This window comes from Numida meleagris, chromosome 2, assembly GCF_002078875.1.
Source record: "Numida meleagris isolate 19003 breed g44 Domestic line chromosome 2, NumMel1.0, whole genome shotgun sequence".
Lineage (NCBI taxonomy): Eukaryota > Metazoa > Chordata > Aves > Galliformes > Numididae > Numida > Numida meleagris.
Genome location: NC_034410.1, coordinates 61,071,637 through 61,087,267, shown reverse-complemented (window position 1 = coordinate 61,087,267; position 15,631 = coordinate 61,071,637). Strand labels below are relative to the sequence as shown.

At 36.4% G+C, this 15,631-nt stretch overlaps 1 protein-coding gene and 1 long non-coding RNA gene across 8 annotated transcripts in view; one reads left to right on the top strand and one right to left on the bottom strand.

Annotated features, from left to right (window-relative positions):
* MAK (male germ cell associated kinase) overlaps window positions 1–15,631 on the bottom strand; it is a 29,754-nt gene that overhangs the window by 4,018 nt on the left and 10,105 nt on the right. For 5 of the 7 annotated variants that reach the window (XM_021387399.1, XM_021387402.1, XM_021387401.1 and 2 more), the window contains 8 exons: window positions 14,011–14,143; window positions 13,747–13,918; window positions 8,844–9,011; window positions 7,282–7,602; window positions 4,772–4,962; window positions 4,117–4,247; window positions 2,861–2,992; window positions 931–1,005 (listed from right to left, as the gene is read on the bottom strand). In XM_021387399.1, coding sequence (XP_021243074.1) covers window positions 931–1,005; window positions 2,861–2,992; window positions 4,117–4,247; window positions 4,772–4,962; window positions 7,282–7,602; window positions 8,844–9,011; window positions 13,747–13,918; window positions 14,011–14,143 — 1,323 coding nt within the window. The remainder of the gene's footprint in view (window positions 1–930; window positions 1,006–2,860; window positions 2,993–4,116; window positions 4,248–4,771; window positions 4,963–7,281; window positions 7,603–8,843; window positions 9,012–13,746; window positions 13,919–14,010; window positions 14,144–15,631) is intronic. The other 2 variants (XM_021387403.1, XM_021387404.1) reach the window with 1 other exon arrangement.
* Window positions 609–15,627, top strand: LOC110393925. Its single transcript, XR_002435265.1, has 4 exons — window positions 609–744; window positions 3,286–3,359; window positions 10,567–10,648; window positions 14,722–15,627. It is a non-coding gene; the product is annotated as an uncharacterized LOC110393925 (long non-coding RNA).

The window sequence follows — 15,631 nt, the reverse complement described above, 5'->3', positions numbered from 1 at the left end:
ATTGAATCATTTGAGCTGGGCAGTAAGTTGAGAAAGAGCTACAAGTAGTTGCAAAGGGATATAGTACACACCTTAGGTGCCAGAAATGGAGGGAGAGGTGAAACATTCCAGCTTTACAATGCTTGCAGTGTTTAGATATGAACATGGCTGCCTGGAAACCTTAGTTTCCACCCATTTACACTGAGGTTAATCACCCAAGCCTGTGCAATGACATACTGTAAAAATCAGTGTAATTAACAAATTGCTGGAATGCAGTCAGTGGTGCAAGTGCCAAGTGACATTATGAACAAGCAGTCCTTCAGAGATGCATGTGTTTCTCCTTTAGGATCAGTTCTTTACCAGAAGAAAAGTTATGAAATCACTTACTGGAACATTCAGATGTTATTTAAAGGAATTAGTAAGTATATACATAGTCATTCATTCTCTCAAACTTCCAAGAGCATACTGATGCAATCCAGGTAAGCTTGAATTAGTTAGTCTATATGAAGGGGACTTGCCCTCCTTCAGTATAGCACCGCTTAGTTTAGGTGCAAACTCAAAAGTGAAACAATTTTGTCAGTATAAAACAAACCAACTTTACATATATGGATGTTTTTTTGAGTTCATTTAGCTGACTACTTCAAAGAGTAAAACTCAAGGTGGAAGCAACTTCTCACACTACATTACACTGTGGTAACTGAGATGGACCTCTGCTTTCCCTACTGCCGTGTGTCACTGTGCGAGTTGCTACAACTTACCTCATAGGTGAGTAGACCCTGCTTGGTCTAAAAGCAGACACAATGAAGAGAGCAAAGTTTGACAAAATATGTTACAGCTGAAAATGAAGGATGTGATCTTTTGGAATCTACACTGTAAGTGTAATTTTTCTGGGAGAAAGTGTAAAAAAATATGAAGTGTGCAAAGAGCCAGGTTATAATCGCTATAAATTACCTTTTGGATCTTCTAATTTTTCATTCAGTCTTTCTTTACATGATAGTTTTTCAATTGGTGTGATTAAGTTCTCTTCTGTAGATAAGGGAAGTGAGACAGAAAAAGAGATGGAAAGACAGAATTTTAGAAAAAGCATCTGAAGAATCTGGTTAGGTGATACACAAGAGATGAGGAAAAGCAAAGCAAGAAAGAATACATATCTGTCACTGATGTAACTATAATATCATACTCCTTTGTTTTTGCAAGCAGGAAATGTTACCCTATCTAGTTACTTTTCCAAGGTACTTTCTAATGAATGGAAATGTTGCTTACCAACAGTGCAGTCACATTACAGTCATACAAACGCATAGGTCACAAGTTTAAGCATTCAGGCCTATTTGCAAAGTCGACTGATCACAGCCTTACCATTCTTTATAAATAAAGCATATTTATTTAGTCCTTCTTTCATTTCACTCCAGATCAGTGTTGTGGGTAAGGAAAAAATAAAAGCACTTAAAGAAACTAAACGTAGTTATTTAAACACCAAGCAGCACAGTGCCAGCTGTCAATCCTATCAATATGAAAAAGGAATACATATCTCATAGTTGGACCACAGATCAGAGAAATATAGTATAACTATCATGGTTTTCTATGTGTCCGTCCTTAATGTTGTTGCCTGCCTGGTACATGAAAGATTTGCATACGTTATTTAAGATGCCAATGGAAATAATGCTAAGTATTTTCAAACACATTAAATGATCAGTTTTTGCTTATCTACTAAAAATGTAAAGAAAAATAATCTAAGTAAGATAGTGAGACTAAAGTGTGATTTTACCACTGGCATTTTATCTAATTTTGTTTATAGCCCAATTCAGTACGTAGCTGTCTAGCTTACTGATACATGCTTATTGAAACAGTTCTGCCTTTTTGTGCCTCTTCCATGCAAGAGAATTTTATGAAAATCATTTCATTCTAAGGCACACAGACCTAACATTTCTGAAAACCAGGAAATATGTATGATGATTTCTTAAAAAGTAGTCTGTCTTATTTCATCATTCTAGTGGATGCTGTTATTTTTCCACTTCCTAAGTCCTTTCCATAATCTCAGATGAACAACTTACACCTCACCTGATTTCCAAAAGGAAGATCAGTTTTGATGACCCTGCTGGATAGCTACAAAAATTTTGTTGAAAAGGCATGCAGCAGCTGCATATGAGCAAACCTTCTAATGCTCTTGTACAAACAGGTTAGGTGGCCATTAGCATCCATTTTGGGAGTGACTAATGCTGGCTTCAAAGCTGTTAGGGTGACCACCCATCACAGGGTGATGGACTATCTAGTGGTCGGAAGGTAGATTTTAGTTTCGTCTTATACTTTCCCCAGTGAAATCTTAGATAAGCCATTTTTAACATGTCCAGTCTTCTCTCTATAAAATGCTGATAACAGCATTTTCCACAAAACATAGTACAGAAGTCACCGTACTGCAAGTTCCTTGCTGAAAGTAAGGAGACTTTTCATCCAGCTGCCAAGCTGGTATTGCTAAATGACATTAGGTAATATTTTGATCATATGAGCTTAGCACCCAACAACTTGTTTGTTTTCATATGTAAGACTGCTGTTTGATAGTGGTCCACATCACACTGCCCGGGCAGTAGTGAGGTCAAACTAGTTGCTGAAATTATCACAGTAAGATAATTAGTTTAAGGAGGATTACAGACAAAAATCTGTCTTGACAGAGCTTTATTCTAGGAGCTAGTCTGTACTTCCTTTATGCTCTGAAAGCAAAATACGTAGCTTAGGTATGAAAAGATTATTTTGAATCTGTGTTTAAATTACAAAAATAAGAAGTTTGTCTATAAGCTAAGCCTGACAATAAAAGTTAAACTAGAGAATCTCAAGTAAATTAAAGTATGATGAAAAACAAGGTGACTGCTGTTTATTACACATCTACCTGTATTATTTCTGTTGAAAGACAGTCCTTCTCCAACGTGAGCCAGTGACTTGGAAAACAACTGGCTGTTCCAGGTTCCATGAGATCCTTCTTTATTGATGGCTACTAAAGAGACAGTCTTAGGGTTTACACCTTAGAAAACAAATTATGACAAACGTTATTGATTTCCAAACATAATCCAACCAATGAAAATTAGACATTTCTAGAACAATGAAACAAAACTCAATTATTTCTAGCATAATATAAGCATTGGTAGTGTAAGTCAAAAAACAATGTCGATGCATTTATATTTCTCAACTGAGAATCAGAGATGCTGATTTAAGAACAATTCTTTTTATTCTTTCAAGAGAACTTCTGAAGTAGTTTTACTGCAGTTACTTTGTGTCTGCAAAACCATAACCTCATTGATATTTTTGGCTCTCTAGCAATTAACAGAAATGAAAGAAACCTCTTGAAAATGAAGGTTCTCAAGGCTGAAAATAAACTATTTCTTCATAGGGTAAGTTTAACAGTAGGACAAATAAGTTCTCATTACTTCAGCATGAGATGAGCATTAGCGAGTTAATGGGATTAGACAGCATGGAAGCAGCTCACATATCCAGTGGTAACAGAGCTATATTAATATGGACAAATAACAAATATGCTTCCTGGAACTATTATTCTCTTAATTGCTGATTTTTTTTTTTTAACTACTATGCCATTCTCATTTAAAACTAATAAAAATAGAGAAGTATTAGAAGCATGCTTAAAAATATATAAAGTGTAGATTAACTTTCTATTTGTTATCTTTAGATAGGAAAGCTTTTTTCCCCTGTTTTGGACAAACTATTGAGACTTAGGGGATCCTGTTAAGCGCTAAATAAGTGATTTCATACTTAGTTATCACTGCACTATCTATGGGCAACTTCTCTCCTCAGATACACTTGCTGATGGTCAGGCAGAATATATTTCCTGGTGTCCAAGAAATCTTGGATTCATATTACTGAGGGTTTTATATGCTACTGCTAATAAGAGGTTCTGTGAACATCTATGCTGTACAAGCAGCATTGATCTGTCTTCCACTTATGCATAGCCAGGACTTTCTGCATTAATTGTGGACAGATATGTTCCTGGAAAGGCACTTAGTCCAAAATTTTAAAAAATTTAGCTTAAGTAGGAAAATAAAATTATCCAGTATGAAATCTCAAGTTTAAATGTACTGTATATAGATTGTCCACTGTTTGCATTTTCCGTTATGTGTTGACTTTTCCCCTTACCAGGCAGGTATCTTGTTTGTCTTAGATAGTACTGTTTTGCTGATGTATTGGATCTTCCGGAATCATTTCTCATCAGAACTTTATTTTCCACTCCTGGCTGGATACAGCGTGAAGCTTTTGGTTCTGGCACACTGAAAAATCAAAGTGTTCAAACTGTGTAACCAACAAGACCACCTCAGGATACCACAAGCTGAGGCTGGCTTAAGGATGCAGTGTTCTTCTCTTATCCTGCTTTCATCAGTAGACTTTATTCCCACAGAAAGTAACAGCTAAATCTCATACCTTCTGAGAATATGAAGGGGGAAAAAAGAGCGTATCCAATACATAAAGTTAAAAGCAACTAAGTAACTGTGGCAGAACCTTCCCTAGCTTCACTGACATGGACAATCAAGTAATCCTAGTATATACTACTCTACTAGTAGACAGTCTCTTAAAAACAAGACAGACATCTATGTTATGGATAGAATTTCAGATATTACTGGTGCTACATCAACAACACACTCAAAGCTGGCCTGTTCACAAAGCCCTTTGCATTCTTGCAGAGCTTCAGCAACTTAAGTTTTAGCAGATCTGTTTTAACCAATCTATAAATCTACTGATTTTTGTGTACTAATTTTTTTTTTTTAAGTAGTGATTTTATAATTGTAGGACTTACCTAAAAAGACATTCCTTGTTTTTCTTGTCTTTTAACAGTGCAATGCTAGGCTTCTTTGAACATGACATTCCAAATTCAGCATCATCCAATTCATCCCAGCTGTCCCCAGCCTTTATCAAAGTCTGACCCCATCGTCTCCTGCAACTTTTAGGACCTACTGCACCATTCTGAGGGCCACTAGCTGCTTGTTTCTATTTCAAATATGAAAAAGAAGAAGAAAAAACTTAGATTAAATTCTGAAACTTTATGTTTTACATATAGTTCACTACTGCTGCTTAAGAACATTGAAGGTTTTTTTTTTTTTTTAAATATTGCATTATGCCTATTTTGATCATGATCTTAAATAATTTTAAGCACAAAATATATTACAAAGTTGCCAGGTATTCTGAATGCAGCTCTTTTGGACTGCCAACTTCAAAAGGCTCAAATCTAGCTGAAGTATTCAAATTAACATTCTGTTTAAAGGCCCAGTTCAGCTCTTAGCCTCTGTTGCTGGTATCTTGCTGAACTCATGCTCTTGCTGGTAGTAGAGCAATTGTCAGAGGCTAAAAATCTTACTTTTAAAATTCTTACAAGCTTAGAAATTGCAAGGTCCATGTGATCACCAGTGTTGCTCACTTTGCAGTTATTTACTGGTAGCCAACAGGTGGTAATTAAGAGAACTAATATCACAAAAACGGCAGCTTGCTCAGGTATTTTCCTGCTTAAGGCAGCAAAAGTTCTTAGTTCGCATTTTTTTTGTATACTAACAACATATTTGTGAATTGTTTCTCAAAGCTCAGTAAATGAGGACTGTTGTAACTACATTACTGCAACAACATGTCAGTAAAGGTTATTATAAGAGGTGTGCCCAACCCATGGCCCGCAGGCCACATAAGGCCTAGCACAGCTCACAGTGCAGCTGCCCCTGCCCCCACACCACCCTGGTGGTAGCAATTCCCCACCAAGTGGCCTGGCCCAGCGCCAAGCAAGCACCCATTGCGCAGCAACAGCCATACATTGGTGTGCTGTTAATGCTGTTTCAGATGAAACCAGAGCACGGGGAGTGCACAGTGCAGGGCTAACTCAAGATATGGCAAATAATTGTATGCATTTTGTTACACTGGCTAAGCACAGTCCTGTGAACAGAGGAAAAATATCCAGCCTTGCTTTCCATTTTGATAAAGGAATTTGAGAACAGGTTTCAAAATTGCTGAATAAAGTCAGTAATTTATATTTGTGACTCCATTTTCAGTTGACATAAATACATTACCTACAAATTTTTTTAGTGGGATGTATTGAGTGGCAATCAGATATTCAACTCAAAAATGTGATGGTGTCTCCCTATTAGACTTTTATAAGATCTCTCACCAGAGAAACACATCCCTAGCTTCATAATCATGCCTTACATCATCACTTTTTGGAAGTATGCACATTTATGAACAGTTATTGCCAGGGATGAAGTACAGGAAGAGTAAGATTTCAAAAAAAATCTCTGATGAACACTTTGAAACCTCCCTAAGAATTACAACCGCTACCATCAAACCAGCCTGATACATTAGTTTCACAAAACCAGAGTAAACTATCCCACTAGTTTCATATTTTTGAGTTCTCTTTTTTAATGTTTTATTAAAAATATTGATAAAATAAGCTTTGTTACTTATATACATTACCTATATTATATATTTTACAAGAGCTGCTCCAAAACTAGTGCTTCCTATTTTATTATGTGGCTATTTTGTTTTATTATGTTATGGCTCACAATCGAGCCAACATAATAAAACCCATCAGAGGCAGACATTGGTGGTGTGGCAGTAGAGGTTGAACCTTCCTGCCAATATTCTGTTATATTTTGTTGCTGTGTAACAGATGGCAGCAGAATGACAGTCTGACAAAACGGTGTCTGACATGGTAGCGCATAGGAAGCAAAGGTGGGGAACTGAATTCCTCCATGTGGAAAAATGACACCCACTGACATAGATCAGTGCTTGCTTAACATTTTTTGGACATGTGGATGTCATCACAGTGAGGCAGTAGGTGGTGTGTTTCAGCAGTGGTGACAGTGACTACGGATCACCTCTGCTGGTGCAGGCATGCTGGCTCTTGTTCATCACTGGCAGAAATGATGAGTTAATGGTGGTGACTACATTGAAATACAGCGTTTTGTAGCTGAGAATTTGCTCTGTCCAACAGAGTTACTGTGCTCTATGTATCTGTTGTAGCTCTCATGGAAATAAATAGGAGGCATTACTTTCCAAGCAGCCTACATATAAGTGGCCCAAGACAATCTCTCTTCACTCAGTGTGGCTCAGGCATGCCAAAAGGTTGGACATCCATGAAGCAACCTATTTTTCCTCATTTGCTGAAAAATTTCAGTAAGTGATTAGTTATATTCTCAAACAGTCCTTAATTACCTAATTACATTTTTTTAAAGTAAGTAGTATGGTGATTTTCAGAGAACAGCCACACTGAATATATTAAGAACTTGTAAAAGAACCACCTAAGTTAAGTATTTCCTGAAGACAACTTACTGTGGATGAGTCTTTACCGATAGCTGGAAGAAATGGCTGTGCCTGTGGCTGCTGCTGTTTTGGTACTTGCTGGTTAGCTGTATTCTGAGGCAACTGAATTTGCTGGAGAGGCTGGTGATTAGCTTTTGACAGGGACTGCGGCTGTGTTTTGTCAGGTTCATCAGATGAAGACAGAGGTTCTGGCTTGGATGCAGCTTCCAGTTTGGGTAAAGCTGGCTTTGGTTCTGTTGGCTGCACTGGTTTAATAGGAGTCTGCTTCTCCAAATATTGTGGAGGAGGTCCTAAAACTTGGCCAACTTGAAAGTAAGGGTACTTCAGTGCCTAGAAAAGAAGATATAACATACTAACTATACTTCAAAAAGTTGACTTTGTTAACTTCTTAGAGGATACAAGCGTGTTTCTGAAGCATTTCAGTAATCCCTACAGCAGTAATAAAAGATAGATGCATAAGGAGTTCATGTGCAAATGTATTTAGCCATCTGTCAGTTCTGTGTTTTAAGCTCTCTCCACCATATAATTTAGTAAGGTGGATCCACTTGTACATGTTATAGAAGTCTTTTCTTTCCCCTTCCTATGTTTGGTAAAGTTGTGTTTTGAGGTGCATTTTACATTTAATTCCATTCTATTTTCATGCAGTAACAAATCGAAATTTAAGAACAGGTTGTTTCTACTACAGTAAAAACCCTTAGTTCTCTATTGCATGCTTCCCTGCTAGCTATCTTTCTTACATATCTTACTAACACACCAGTTCTTCCTTCCATAGTAACAAGTTCTTGGTGCTACTCCTGGGTCAATTCCTACTCCTTATTAGTTCTCAAAGATTTTTTGCTGCAGCTGTTCTTGAAAATTGCTGCCTTTGTACATCCTTCTGTGAACATGCATTAAACTTCCCCTTTGGTTATGGATTACACAACTGCCGCAGCTGCTTCCTTGACAACTCACTTGAGCAGAACCTGGTTATGTTTTCACGAAGTGCCATGCAGCATTCTGCATAGAGATGTACAGCACTGCACTACAGTTTGATCTCAGTGACTGTAATGATATATATGCTTTATAAAGCAGAGAGAGATGGTTGCACTGCTTTATGCTACCTACTTAACCACTTCTGAATCACTTACATTACGTCCACCTATGATAAACTGCATTATGCTCCTTTTGTTTCCTAACTGCACTCTCCTTTCATACCTTCTAAATAGGAATTGCATTAGGTATAAATACTCAGTAAGTAGAGTGTACATCTCTGAAATATGTATGTCTAATTTTTTTAAAAATTAACCTACAGAAAAACTGTGACCTTGGTGACTTATTGGTATGTTCTTCCTTTATCAGTCAGAACATTGCACAGCCCATTTTCTAGTAAAAAAAAATAATAATCCTGCACTCTCCCTATTGCATTCCATCTGCAACTTTCCAAAAACAAAGCTTTGTTTTCAGTAGCTCCCAAAGTGTTCAAAAGCGTTCTCTAGCCTTCAGTATTATGACAATCAAATTATATTACTGTCTACTAATTTTGGCAATGCAAGACAATGCAGTCTTATCCTTAATAATTCAGGTGCTCAGACCTGACTTGCTGTAGGTCTCTTCTTTGGATTCCAGTTCAGCATATCACTCATAAGCTGTATTGCTTCGTTGCTTGCATTTGGGATGAGAGTTTTTAGGCTTATAGGGACACACTGTGGGAAACGGAAATTCATGGCAGAAGAGAGGTGGTATCCTTCTGGCCAGTCACTCTGTTTAAAAGGAAAGAAAAACAAGTTAAAGGAAAAAAAAAGGAAGATGTTTGTTTGAGGTATTAGATCAAATTAGACTTTCTGCAGCTTGAGTCATACTTGGTCTGTGTAGTTCCTTCCTATACAGTGAAAAACAAGCATTACTATTTTTCATTGCAGTGGCTATGGCACCAGTCAATTCAGCATCAGTCTCAAGTGGCAGTCACTCTAGAGCTCTCCCGTAGGTAAAGGGGAACTGTCCTCGTGCATACAACACTTGGATGTACTCTCTAAAGGAGAAGAGAGCGCAGTAGTACCAGGAGCAGCTAAGCACATCCCATCTATTACAGAAATAAGCCCCTAGTAACATGAGTACCTCTCTATTAAACTGATGGATATTAACTTGCATCTGTTTATTTTCCTTGGGATCAGTAAAGCTTATGCAGGAGTGTTGGCTCTTCCGCGTTACACCACCCTACCATGATTGTGCAACCATGATGTAGCCAATACAATGTATCACTGATTCCACCATTAAGACAGATGGTGATTTAACTACAACTAGACATTACTAGAACAGGAAGAAATCAAGACCATCAGATGAAAACTTTATGGTTTTTGTGTGAGAGCGTTTAACTTTCAAGAAGTAAAACCTGAAGTCCTGGGTTGCTTGATAATTGCATTGTTTGAATACAGAATCCTAGGATCTGCAAAGATCTCACAATACCATTTAGTCCATGCTCTTGTCCCTTCCTCACAGGTATTATTGTCATGAAGTTTCCAGTTCCACGGCCACAACTGCAATGAACAGTCTATTGTATAGCTTAATTCTCCTCCAGATTAGAAAAGTACACGCTTCTCTCGTAGCAATACAAGACCATTGCCAAGTATGCTATCATCCATGGATACCAAGAACAACTACTGCTTTTGTCTCTGAAGCAGCTTGTTTATACGTTAGGTGGATTTTTTTCCTCTCTTTCAGTCTTCCTTTGCAGAGGCTAGAGAAAACCAAACAACTGATTTCCGGGGTCTTGACTTCAAGTTTTTCCTCTTCTTTAGACTCTGAAACATAGAACTCTTCCCTGAAATGCAAAATTTATAAATGGACAGCAAGTGGAACAGAACAATCAATTCACATGCCAATGGACGGTGCTCATTTCTCTGCACATTGGTATTGTGTTTGTCTTTGTTCCAACACAATATTGCTGATGTACAATGCACTATATAGCTCCTACATCCTCTTGTACTGAAATGTTAGCTAGGTAGTTATCCTCAACTATTTACGTAGTGCTAATTATTCTTGACTAAGTACAGCACTCTACATATTACTGAAGTTTTTTTTTTTTTACCTGCAACTAATTTTATAAGAAATTCTGAATTCTAGTCTTGTCTAACACACTCAGTCCTTCCTAGCCTATTATCTGCCAATATAGAAGGGAAAGATCTACTCCATCAGTAGGCCTTCAGTACAGTTTTTTTTTTTTTAAATCAGATACTGAATCACTCTGAGTTCTGTTCAGTTTGTCATATCAAGTGAGAACAATTAAAGGTTACACATTAAGTAAGGTTTTCCCAACAGGTATGCACTTATATAAACAAACTGCATGATAAGTATGCTGGTGAGAATGTCAGGAGGAACAGCATCAGAAGCCTTAATGAAGGTAATGCGTGATATTACTGCTTCTTCTCTATTCACAGATCTTTTTATATTGTTAAAGCAATAAGTTAGATTGATTTGATAAGATTTGGTCTTAAGTTATCGTGTTAGCTATTGCTCATTTTCTGTACAGCAACAAGTTAACTGTTTTAACAGTCTATGGTAGTAAAAAAAAATTCAAATATATTTTAACCAGATTTGGTTTATAACTAATTCTCAGGATTTCAAGTGACTTCCTACTCTATCAAAGAATAATTTGTCCATTCAAATCAACTGAGGTGGACTCTCCCTCTCATCTGCATCTCCTCTGCTTATTGGAGCTAGTGATGTTCCACTGATAAGGGAACAGTTTAGAACTGAATATCAATGGTTGAGTGTTGAACTGGTGAAGTAGTAGGGTAAGGTGAAAGCACTACCACAGAAGAAGAATACAATTCAATTTCTCAAAAGAAAAAAATTAGAATTAATTGAAAAGCCACTGCTGAACTTCAGCTAATGAAAATGCATTTCATTAGTCTTTCCTTTTCAGGTCATCATCAATTCTTTCATTAAATTAGCATGTTCTCAAAGCACTGCCAATACTTGAATTGGACAACAGAACCATATCTACAACAACATTTTTAAATGGTTATGAAATAGAGCACAATAGTTGCCTGTCACTACAAGTTGTTAAACAAAACCCAAAAGCAATCAAGCAACCAACAGAAGTCATTAACATGGTAGTATAGAGTTAAACCACTAAAAGGAAGGTGATTTGGAATGAAGGTAGCTTCTGGACATAATTCCAGTCATTCCTTACTGCAGGTTAATGAAATAAATGAAAATCTACATCTGAAAAAAAATCCTGTTCATTGAAACCTTATCTGCAAAAACAGACTACTAAAATAAAATTGTATTTTTCAGAATACAGAAAAACACCAGAAAAAATGCATCATTTGTTGTGATAAATTGTATTATAACATTTAAATACTATTCTCATGCAGTGATATCCCTGAAGAATGCCTTAGCATTATCATAAGGAGATAAAAATCCCAAGACTGCCGAACAGATGACAGAGGCACAAAGCAACTAATTACAGTCTTCTGATCTTAAGAGGGCTGACTTACAGTGCCTTGAACCCTTTGGGTCTTCACAAAAGGCTAGAATTTTCTCTGAAATATTCAGCCAGTGATGCTCCCTCCTTTCCTAAGCAACCAGCCATATGCTTCTTTTCAACGACTAATAAAGTTACAGAACCACACCAGTGACCTCAACACTGCCCTGATACACATTGTTAAAATCTCCCTCTGATCTGCTTGCATGCCCAGAACTTGTGCTATTCACTGAAAATGTTCCAGAAGCTCATGTGTTGTTCTCTCTCAGATGATAATTTAATGAACTTCAAAACATTCTTCATACTATCCTAGACTTGTGAGCTGCTTAAGAAGAAATCAGCGCCTGGGTTTGAAAATTCAGTTCTTAAAATACTGCTACATATTACATATCTATGATGAATGATCAGCATAGAAAGCACTGTTTTACATGTACCACTTTTCACTTACTCAGCAAGACTCAATCTTCACTTCCACCAGTTTTTTTTATATATATAGTATGTAACTCCACCTTTGACATTTCATACTCTGCTCTGTCATGAATTTGCACCTGTTTCTCAGCACGTTCTCTTGGATGTTTTCCCACCACTTCAAGCTCTGCATGTTCCTAGCTAAGCTTATTCTATTTCAGTTTTCTGTTCCTCAACTGACAACTGCTCCTCTACTGTACAAGAATTACACATTATTTTATATTGGCACAACACACCAATGTTTTTCTAGATCTAGAGACTGTGTTCACACAGTAATTTCACAAATATGTTTACTCCCATGGACAAAACGTTCATAATACATGTCATCTCTTACCTTAGCCATCATAACTTCCTTCCCCTAAATACATTTTTATTGTATTGCCTATTGTTTTTTTCCAATTGATTCAAAACTCTGAAGGTAAGCTTATTTCCTCTCTTTTAGTCCAGTTGATTCTGAAATCTCTTCACAGCTTCATCAGACACTTGACTTTCAAGGCTTGGCATAAGTCCACCCTTCTAACGTGCTCCCTTTTCCTTTATCTTACTTTGCTTTTCCCATTACATTCTTCAACTTTTGTCAAACTACTGTTTCTCACATTCTTGGTTTGCACTTGTTTTGAGCACTTCTTAGGAATTTATTCTCTTCTGAACATCCTTTAACAACTTCTTCAAACTCACCTTTTCATATTTCAGCTTTTTAATCTGTGTTTCTGTATGTCTGTGCATTTTAGCTATTGCACTCTGATTAGCTCATGTCTTCATTCAGTACAACCAATAACTCATAACACTTGTAATTCAAGGATTAAGCATATTTAGTTGGTACCAAAAAAACACCCAGCACATCTTGAAGCTTACTTGCAGGAAGTACTTGTTACTTAAAACAAACTCTTAATGTTCATATATCCATTTCCTAAAAATTTTTTAGCTGAAGTAGATATAACTGCACGCATTTTTACATGTGCTACCCAAACCTCCCTTGTAGGTTTTAAGTTATTTTGCCCTTTCAGAAAATAATTGAGAAACATTTTCCTTCATTACTTTCTGTCATTAAGAATACTACACGATGGATTTGTGTTTGAGATCAAGTATTTCTTTTATGCTTGAAAATATTATAATTCAGCTTATTTAGAGCAACTTCCACAAGTTCCAAATTCCAGGTACCAGCCTAGAAAAATTACAGTTTTGGGAAAGGAAAAGTAATCAGCAGTGGCAAAATGAAATCCTAAGACTTTTTTTTTTTTAATTCTTCTGATGCATGTCTTTAATTAACTAAACTAAAAAAATTTATCTGGCTTCCATCACAGAGTAGTGCAGGATTACACATAGTAGTAGGATATAAAACAGATGCTTATACAGAACAGAAGTCCAGTATTCTGTGCCTTAGTGGATGTCTAGAAAGAAAGAGTTGAGAAAAAACTTAACTCCTCAGTAAATTTACTAAAACAAGAGTTTATATGTATGTTCAGGAAGTGAGATAAAATGATTATAAAATATTGAATGTTATTTATTAAGTACTATTGCATGAGTTCTAGAAGTCTTACCTTCTTTGGAGTCCCTAATACTTGGCAAATTTTGAAGATTTCATCTACTTCACTGGTGCCTGGGAAAAGGGGTCTTAGTGTGTATAATTCAGCCATTATGCTGCCAACTGCCCATATATCAATAGGTGAACTATAAATAGATGATCGTAGCAGAACTTCAGGAGCACGGTACCTATAAGTATGGGAAAAAGTAATAGATAAATTAAAATTGTAATCAGAGAAAGGTAATTCAATAAGAATGTATTAACTTCATCATACACTTACCACCTGGTGGAAACATAGTCTGTATATGGAGGCTGAGATCTCAGCTCTCTAGCCAAACCAAAGTCAGCTATTTTTACAAGTTCTGGACCAATACAAAGAAGATTTTCAGGCTTCATATCTCTATGAAAAAATCCTAAGGAAATTAAAGAGAAAAGAATGGTTAATTGTGTCAATTTCTTGACTAGCAAGGTCCAGCAGTCATCCAACATTTACTTTCTTTTTTTTTTTTAATTCAACCTAAATGAATGGCAACCCCACTCCCAATACACACATTTTACCTGCAGTGATTATTATACCACATATTCTGCTATTCTGCTATATTATACCACAAAATTCTGCTCAGGAATGCTAAGATTAGTAATGCAGGCACATTAAGTTTCCTCAATGCTTAGTAGTGGCTTTATCAGCTATGTACCTGGAAAGCGGGTAAGTAGTTGAGCAAGTCAGTTCTGCTGGTTAACTGGTAGACAAGATTTCTTTATAAATCAATTTCATTGATATTCACTTACTACAGCAAAGCATACAATTTCTGCATGCAAAGACTGACAACCACTGTAACCAAGTGGCTGAAATTATTACAGTGAAATGTAACTGCTTGAATTTACCATCTCTCTTATTCCTACATACTTATGTACAAAGCAAAACATTGCTACAGTAACTTAGAAATGGCAGTTTTTCATGTATTCTAGTTTTCTCATTTATTTCTTGTAGAAAGAAGGAAGGAAAAGAGAATGCTAATAACCAGAGAACAGTACATGATCTTGATCATAAAGACAGAAGCCATCAATTTCTGGATATTTGACAACACTAAACAGAACTTTTTTTTTTAAACTTGAATCCATCAACAGGCTTTGCCAGAATAAGTCAAATCCTATCAGAAATCACTTTGAGGGAAACTTCGACTCTCTTTGGAAAGCTTTAAGGACACCACTGTCATGTGAAAGACGTACAAAATAAGAGATAAGCAAGAGAGCAGAAGAAAATCCATACTGAAATGCAAAGGAGTTTAATGGCAGTGTTTCAGAATGAAGTTTCCAAATGTCTATTACACATGATAACTAAAAGTGCTGTGAAGCTTTGTTGTTGCAAGCACACAGCACCTCTTTTTTTTTTTTTGAATGTGCTTGTAATTGCTCGAGAAGTCTCAACTCTTACAATATTTCAGTGCAAAATGTATTTGATAAGGAGATTCTTGGATTTTTAGTGACCATTTAAATATCTTTTATGACTTAGGGCACCGTATTAGTTATGATATCTCAAGACAGGTAAAACTGCCATCTGTAAGGTATAAATGCTCCTTAAATAGATCTTTCTGAGGTAATAGATACGCACAGCATCACACAGCCTTTGGGCTTCTTATCTATTCATCTGGCATCTAAGGTAAGAAAAGTACTAAAGATTTATGAACAATATCCAGTGTTTTCAAAAAGAAAGCATATCTGAATATAGAAAAAGGTAACTTCAGATGTTGTTTAAAAACACACCATATTTGAAACAGTTTGGAATAATTTTTACTAGAGATAATTAAGAGCCCTTGATGGATATTTTTATTCATCTTATTACTGTGCCTCGTCTTTTTTCTTATAGAAGTGTTATACAGTTAAACTCTAGTGTCAAACCT